General features: G+C 41.3%; 1 protein-coding gene across 1 annotated transcript in view; it reads right to left on the bottom strand.

Moving 5' to 3' along the window:
* The window catches only part of KIAA0195 (KIAA0195 ortholog), a 43,825-nt gene that overhangs the window by 16,945 nt on the left and 18,746 nt on the right, over positions 1-8,134 (bottom strand). Inside the window, exons 10-15 of the mRNA XM_009323760.1 lie at positions 5,528-5,584; positions 3,576-3,680; positions 2,785-2,949; positions 2,328-2,534; positions 1,845-2,160; positions 925-1,098 (exon numbers count right to left, since the gene is read on the bottom strand). Coding sequence (XP_009322035.1) covers positions 925-1,098; positions 1,845-2,160; positions 2,328-2,534; positions 2,785-2,949; positions 3,576-3,680; positions 5,528-5,584 — 1,024 coding nt within the window. The remainder of the gene's footprint in view (positions 1-924; positions 1,099-1,844; positions 2,161-2,327; positions 2,535-2,784; positions 2,950-3,575; positions 3,681-5,527; positions 5,585-8,134) is intronic.

Genomic DNA, 8,134 nt, shown 5'->3' with positions numbered 1-8,134 from the left:
TACACTAAGAATCTCAGCATCAGACAAATCCTTGCTCACAAAGGCAAGATAACAGCAATCAGGACAAACGAAAAAGCTCCTCCCCAGAATAAGATACAAATTTAAGAAGAATTGGGCAAGAGAAGACAGTTTACCTGGTAAATATCTGACCAGCATAATAATCATATTTCAGATTCAATATTGAACATATTTCAACTCCAGAGCGCCAAGTTCAGTCGATTTAAGGTATTATGAGGAGACTAAGAGCTCTGAGACAGGCGAGCTGTTAAATCTTGCTGAGGTGCTTTAAGACCTCATGGTGCCCAGCTGTACATCCCTTCCATCCTAACCCATTCCTATTAGAATAGGAAGGAGTAGAAGGAGTGGAGAAGTCAGCATGGCTTCAGGTGTTGTATTCATCGTCACCATGAGTTTGCACGGGATTTCTGTGATTTCTTATTAGTATGCAATATAGAAATAGAGTATGCAATATAATACACTAGACAACTCACTAAGATAATGATTTATGATTTGGGTTATCAGAAGGATGAGCATCACTAGCAAAAACCCTGAGTAATATTCAACCCTGTGCAGTATCAGTTTCACTACCATAATGAAGTCTATTCAAAACCCAATAAAACCTCCACCTTGCTCTGCACTGCCATTTGGTCCCAGAAAACAGGTTTACTATGTGCTATCTAAGATAAATTTTAAAAATTATTTATGATTCTGGACTGAGCCAGAGCTGGGAAGAATTCCTCCCCCCCTCAGTATGCCATAGCACTGATCACTAAGGTTTGTTGAGCATATCTGTACTGGCCATAGGCAGAGCAAGGCTATCACCCCACAGGGACTCCAGACTATTTCAGTCTGACATTTTCTATGCTCCCTGTGGAAAAGATCCTCCCATACCAAGTGGATGCCCAAAGAAAGGAGCAGCCTTACTGGTAGTGGTGTCCTTCACGAACAGGTTAATCATGTGGCTCAGGGGTGGTCTTCTCTTGGTGATCGATGAAAGCTTCCCCAGGATTGTTTCCTTAACCATCTCATCACTTGGCAAGCGGTACAAGGCCAAATAGTTCTCCTGCTTGAAAAGATCTTTAGCACCTGGTGTGAAACCTGAAATGTGAACATAAGGAGGAGAAAAAATAGGCTCTACCCAAAGCAAAAGAAAGGTCCTCTCTCCTGCTCCTGCACTCATTTTGCCTGCGTTCTTTTGACACCTCCCCAGCAATAGGTAGGTGAGCTGTGCTCACTGTGCATCTACACCAAGATGGCTCAAGATCTGTGATGAAAAACGTTCAGAAGGACTAGATGTTATTAGTAATTACAGCTTTCATGCTTCTGGTTCATAGAAGAGAGGAACTGTGACATTGAAGGACAGGCACAGGAGTGAGTTCAAGAGCTTCCAGATTTTAATCCTAGTGTTGCCTCTAACCTCTTACCTCCCCTATGCCTCAGTTTTCCCATCTATAAAATGAGCTGAGGTACCTCACATCATTTATACCCAAACTCCTGATAAAGCATTACTGTAAAGACAGGACAGCTATCTGTCCGTTAGCAGCTATTCTTTGTCTCCTGATGAGATTGGCATACTTAAGCCAGAAGAATACCAAGCCTAGCCAGGACTGGCTGGAAATTTCCTTGATGACATTTGCTCTTTTGATAGTGTCTATAACGTCAGAACTTGCCAAAAGCAATCTCTTTAATAGACTCTTTTGGCAACCAAACAACAACAGTCAGCTCTGTAATTCCACCTTCTCAGCAACCAGGACTGGGGAAATATTTTTCTTGTCCTCTCTAAGGATTAAGTGACTATTGACAGTTCTGATTTCTCTGTGTCCGCTCATCCAACTTCTCCTTACCTATTAGCCTGGCAAGCTCACAGAGGCCCCAGGGCACATGGACAGGCAGCACGGCATTGTGAGTTTCCTGGAGGGCAATGTTACAGAGGTGGTCAGAGAAACGGCACAGACGCTCTGTCACACTGGCATTGCAGAGGTTGAGCAGCACATTCAGGCCCAGAGGCTTGAGGGAATTCAAGTGCATCTGCCAGTTGGAGTCATCAAACTGGATGCAGGAGGGATTCTGCTGGTCTTGGGACAGGCTAAGCATCTCAAGGTGGTAGTCACACACAAAGTCTTCAGCCTCACAAGCCAACACCTCACTGTCACCAACAACCTGGTCCAACAGACAGGAAAATTCTAATTGGTTACAATGAACACAGCTTGAGCCTAGAATCCGCAGGGAATTCCCAATTAAATTCCCAAGAGGGGAGACTCGACGGGTTTAAGTCTGTCTTATAGCTCCACAAAAGACTAATTGTGTGCCCCTTCAGTATGTCTTACCTGAGTATGTTCCTCCTCTCCACCCTCCGTATCCTTGCTAAAACTCACATTGGACCCAGAGGGATGTTTGCTTCTGCTGTTTGGCTTTCGGTGGGCATGGGTATCGGGAGCCTTTGGAGGGTCACTAGACCAGTTCCTCTCTTGCTCATTGGTCATGTGGACTGTGTCTGCCAGGGGGCCAGAGAGCAAAGCATCTCTTTCATGGGGCTGCAAGAGACCAACAGAATGAACAGTGGTGATTTAGTGGTTGAACATGAGCCACTACTGATTCACAGGCTGCTTTAGGACTCCTGTAGAAGAGGATCTCATCCTTGCTGCTTCTTTATCTTTTAAGCAAAGAATTATGGCACAGGATTTCTCTACAAGCAAAGGGCCCCCTCTATAATACCACGTTGTGCGTGTCAGTCAAACTATGATTAGAACCAACATACTACATTATGGATTACATAGCCCTCACCTCGTCTTCCATTTCAGGATGGCAGAAAGACCGTGTAGAGAGCTCATCAGTCAGATCTTCATGGCTATCATGAGGTGGTTCCACCTTCCCACTGAAGAACAGAACAGTCTCTGGGCTGGGGTTTGGCCAGGAAAGAATCCCCTGCTTGTCTACACAGCAGAGCACCTAGAACATCCCACAACACCCCCAAGAAAGCAAAATCTCAATGAAAACATGTCTCAGTGTTCATGCATGTCACATGTAAATTGTAAATGTCACAAATTTAATAAACACATGGGAAGACATACAAGTCTCTCCTTTGCCAACCTTCTGTCTTAAGAAACTGCACCTAATAACCCTCCAAGAAATCTGAGAATTCCTTGCTCTAGCAGGATTGATGGGTTGTTTAACACCAATTTTATCTCAGGATATTGCAAAACTAGGCATGAAGACCACGGGAAGGAAGCAACTACTCAACCAGTTTCACCAGCTAGTACCTTATCAGGATCTGAACCAGCTGGTTCTTGAACAGGAGTCAAGAGGGTTATGGTACCAGAACCAGAGCTGGAAAATACAGGCATCCTGTTAGATGCCACAGAGTATCTCTAACCATTGTTTTAGCCTGTACTTTAATAACTTGGACAGGACAAGACAGTTATAAACTCTTCTACAAAGACAGGTGCCTGAAGGGTTTCTAATTCCAGCACAGTGAACTGATTGCTAACAGTCTATGCTCAGGGAAGGACGACACGAACGATGCAAATTAAGCATCCACATAGGGCTCCTCCTTCTGACAACCCAGCAATACTCACAGTGACGGATCCCAGACTATGAAGCAAGCTGGAAGTGAAGCTCAGAGTTGGGGATTTGCCTTTTAAAACACAGAGGAAGTGGCTCCAGATACAGCGTATCATTTCCTGCCGAGGGAAGCACAGGACATCAACCAATTAAAGACTCCTTCAGTGAAAGATGAAGGGAGAGAAGGAAGAAAGGGAGTATGACATTACCTGCTTTCAGGTTCAACACAGTGATACACTGTAAGATAAACATCGATCTCCATGGGAACCTGTTAACTGATATGGTGCTGATGTTCTCAAGGGAAAGGCATTTCTTCCCCCTTCCAGAGGACGCTAACAGACAGTCTGATTGTTGAACTGAGAATTCACTGAAACTACCTTTGTCTATCCAAAAACAGGAAGGAACTCTGAAGTGATTTCATTCAGGGTGAATCAATTGTTACGTCTTAGTATTTTTTCATAAAGTAACTCTCATCCCCTTGGATTATAGAGTTTGAGGCCTTAAGCTTACGATCACCATGCTGCAAATCAGGTAAATGGAGTCACTGTGGTGAGGTGACTTGCCCAAGGTTACTTACTGAGGCAGTGACAATGTTGGAAATAAAGCCAAGGTGCCCTGACTACTCCATCATTACAAATGAATTGTAATCAACATGGTAATAAACTGAAAGAAGGGGATATTTTGCAAAATTAAAATGTCAAGTTGGCACCCTTCATCTTCCACACGAAAATGTTCCAGAGGGAGTCTGGATGGCAGCAATCAATCCAAGCACCAGAGCTGTATGTTTTTCTCTGTGCATTCCTAAAGCCAGCAAAACCAGGTTTGCATTACAGTGTTATCTTACTGCTTTTTAGCTGTTGTTCTGGAATGCTGTCACTGCAGAGCACTTCTCCCAGAGCTCCTTAGATCATGTTCCTTAGATCCTAAGGGTTAGTACAGCCATAATACAAAACAATCATGAGCTACCACCAGGAAGAAAAAAAGCTCTTATTTAAACCTGTTTCTCATAAGCAAAAATGTTACATAGGTACAAAAGGAAAGAAGCAGATCTTTTCAATGAGGAAGGTCAGCTCAAATCACTCCCATTTAACACCTGAAAAACATCTCAGCTAAATGATGAACTGGCATAGGAAGACAACAAAATATTCAGCAAAGGAAGTGTGTGTGTGTGCATCCATGTGCACTCCTCTGTGTGGCTGGGAGCAAGGAGATATGAATTGATTCTTATAATATCTAGGGATTTTTAATCACTCCTGGAGTCCACCTCCCTCCTTATGGAAAGGGGAATCTTAATGCCAGATTAGACAGAAAAGTGTCTTTCCTCTACCCACCTGTTTAATCTGGATGATGCAATTTATAGAGTAGCCAGATGCAGTTCCTCCCCCAGAAAAAGGTCTTCTGAATGTTTATTTGCCCCAGCTTTGGAAGCACTAGTAATGTGCTTAAGCTTGTTAAGGAGCCTATGAAACAGGATCAGACTTTTAGCCTGAACATCCCATGTTCCCCTCTTCACATTTGGTCTTGGTGCTGACCGCCATCCCCTCTGTTCTTTACTTTTGGCTCGAAGAAGGAGGTTTTTCTGGTACAAGCAAAATACTTCCCTTCTTTCTGACACACACTATAAAAAGTTTATTTTACTCCTCGAACAGGAGGACTTGAAAGAGGTACTTTCTTCAGGACAGAAAAAGTTGATTTCAAATCATTTGCAATATTCAGAAAAGCACAAATGGACTCAGTATCAAAGTGATCACAATCTCTGGTCAGCAGAGCAGCATTTACATGGGAAGGTGTAGGGGAAAGACATGCAACCTGCATGCATAGCCAATTAAAGCAGCAAATGAGTGACAATGGACAACTGACACAAGTAAAAAGGGTCTAGGAACAAGCAGGAGATCAGAGAGGAAGGGAAAGCATATCATGAAGTTCTGCAGTGAAGATGGAAGAAAACAATTCATAATAATAGTACCTGAGAAGATACCATCTCTGTGTAGCTGCTGAGAGTGTCCTCTGAAAACTTAGCAAGCTGCAGCAAGAGAAGAGACCAGTTACTATAATTGTGCTCAGAAATGTGCCATGAGGAACATCCTTCCCTAAATACTGTGTCTTCAGAGAGAAGAAAGCAGGAGTCCTGCTCTGTGGGAATCGCTATACCAAGGCAGACCAACAATTCATCAAAGCAATTAAGTCTTTAATGGACTATGTCTTTATCTACTTGTGAAGCACAGTCAAAGTGCTTGGTGCTGTACATCACAGAAGAACTCACAGTCATTACCTAAATGTCTACAGAGAAAATAATAGCAATTAGACCCAGAGGAGGCTCTTTCTGGATGGTTATTTTTAGACAGAAAGAGCCAGGATTGACTGATCTGTTTTTAAGCTATATGGGTCAGCTAAAAGAAGGGAGCAAGAAGAGTGGTTGTAAAAGCAGATGCTTCGAAAACAATAGACACAGAGGAATGAGATGACGTGAATGGGATGTGGATAGGAAATGAAAAGAAATCAATAGCAGGGCACTACCATGGGGCTCTTGGAATTACACCGAGAAATTTACTAACTCAAAACCTGTGCATCCAGCACAAAGGAATTCCACAGTAGATGTAATTTTGAAAAACAGTTTAAGTATATTTATAAGCATAAGTGAATACGGCAATTACATTTGTATGTAAATAAAATGACACCCCAAATAATAATGCATATATCTGGCACTTTAAAAAGGATCAGTTTAACAAAGCTGAAAAAAGCCAAAACAAATTTGTCAGAAATAATTTAAACTGAGAACTATGAAGGATAATTAGGAACTGTTTAACAATATTTTATTAAAATTTTAAAAAGCAACAATCCCATAGTAAAAATAAAAAAGTCCAGTTTTGAGTGGAAGTGAAAATAGAAGTAAAAATTAACATAAAAATAAGAAAAAGTATACCAGTAGGTAATTAAAACCAGTCCACTGCTTGTTGAAGACAGTGAAATTGCAAATGATATTGCAGGCAAGGCAGACGTGTAACATAAATATTGCTATTCCTTATTCAGTGATATAATCATACCATATGATAACTATGAAATATTTCCCATTCTAACAGTAGCTACAGAAAGTAAATATGTTTAAATTAGCAGGTCTGGACAACTTTCTGACTGTTACTGCTGATTCTGCACAAGGCTTGAAGCATGGATTAAGTCCCAGTGCAATGGAAGAAAGCTAATGTGGTGCCAATGCCTAAAAAGGGTAAGAAGAACAAACAGAGTTACCACAGGATCCCAGACAGACTTTGATTTCAGACAGAGTAACAGAGCAGCTAATATGAGACTCAATTAAAAGAAAAGACACGGAATAATACAACCAGCACCAAACACCACAAGTATATGAGTAATAAATCTCATCAAACTATTGTGATATCTTTTTTGACAAAATTACAAATTTGACTGATAAAAGTAATGCTTTTGACGTAGACCACTTGGTACTTTGACTTGATACAAAATGCTTTACTGGTTTTCTAACAAAAACTCAAGTAATACTGGAGAAATAGGGCCCATATTAAATATATTAGAAATAGACTATCTCCAAATGGAACAGAAACTACGGAATTATTTGCCATAGGATGCGTTACTAGCTCAAGCAGGGACAAATTCTGGGTATTTTGTTAATAGCCTGAAAGAAAACTAAAAAAACATTACTGATAGAGACTGTAAACTATACAAAGTTTGGGGCAGGGTCCAATAATAAAGAAAACAGACCACTGTTACAGAACAATATTGTTTGCTTGATAAATAAGCAAAAACATGCACACCAACAGGCACAAAAGGAAGGTTGCATACCTAGGAGCAAAAATTAAGGTTGGACTCACAGGATGAGGACTCCGTCTTAGAAAGCAGTAACTCTGTAGATTATCAGCTGAACAAAACCTGGCCATTTAAAGCAGTGTCTAAAAGATCTAATATGAGCCTTTGTTGCACTAACAAGGGAATGTAGAGTAGAAAGTCCGAATTATTCTGAAATTTAGCACAAGCACAACTGTTACTGGAATATTTTGTGGGGTTTGGAGAGTCATAATTCTACAGTGATCCTGAAACACTGGAGAAAGCTAAGAGGAAAGCCAAGAGAAAGATCAGAGGGTTGGAAAATATGCTTATAGTGACTCAAGGTGCTTAAACTGTTTACTTAACCAAAGACACGGTAAAAGGGAATGTGAGCAGCTATAACAGACCAGAAATTTGATTGATGTGCTCTTAAATCTAGGAGACAAAAGATGTAAATGTTCCAAGGGCTGGAAATCAGACACTACAAAAATTCGCACTAACATAGAATGCCCATTTTTAGCAGTGAAGGTAAATAATTACTGAAACAACCTATCAAAGGCAGTACAAATGTTTTCAAACCAACATCAAATTCCTTTCTAAAAGGAATGCTGCTGTAGTCCAACTGTAGCAACTTGAGGCAGTGGCTCGTTTGCGGGGGCACTGGTTTTTATCCTGCAGAATGTCTGACTAACCAGTCACAAGGGTCACCTATGGCCTTGAAAAACTGGGAATCAAACAGCTTGAACACGATGGGAGGGGGCAGGAGGCGGAGACACGC

The sequence above is a fragment of the Pygoscelis adeliae genome, unplaced genomic scaffold, assembly GCF_000699105.1.
Source record: "Pygoscelis adeliae isolate BGI_AS28 unplaced genomic scaffold, ASM69910v1 Scaffold75, whole genome shotgun sequence".
NCBI classification, from domain to species: Eukaryota; Metazoa; Chordata; class Aves; order Sphenisciformes; family Spheniscidae; genus Pygoscelis; species Pygoscelis adeliae.
This window is presented reverse-complemented; position numbering and strand designations above follow the sequence as displayed.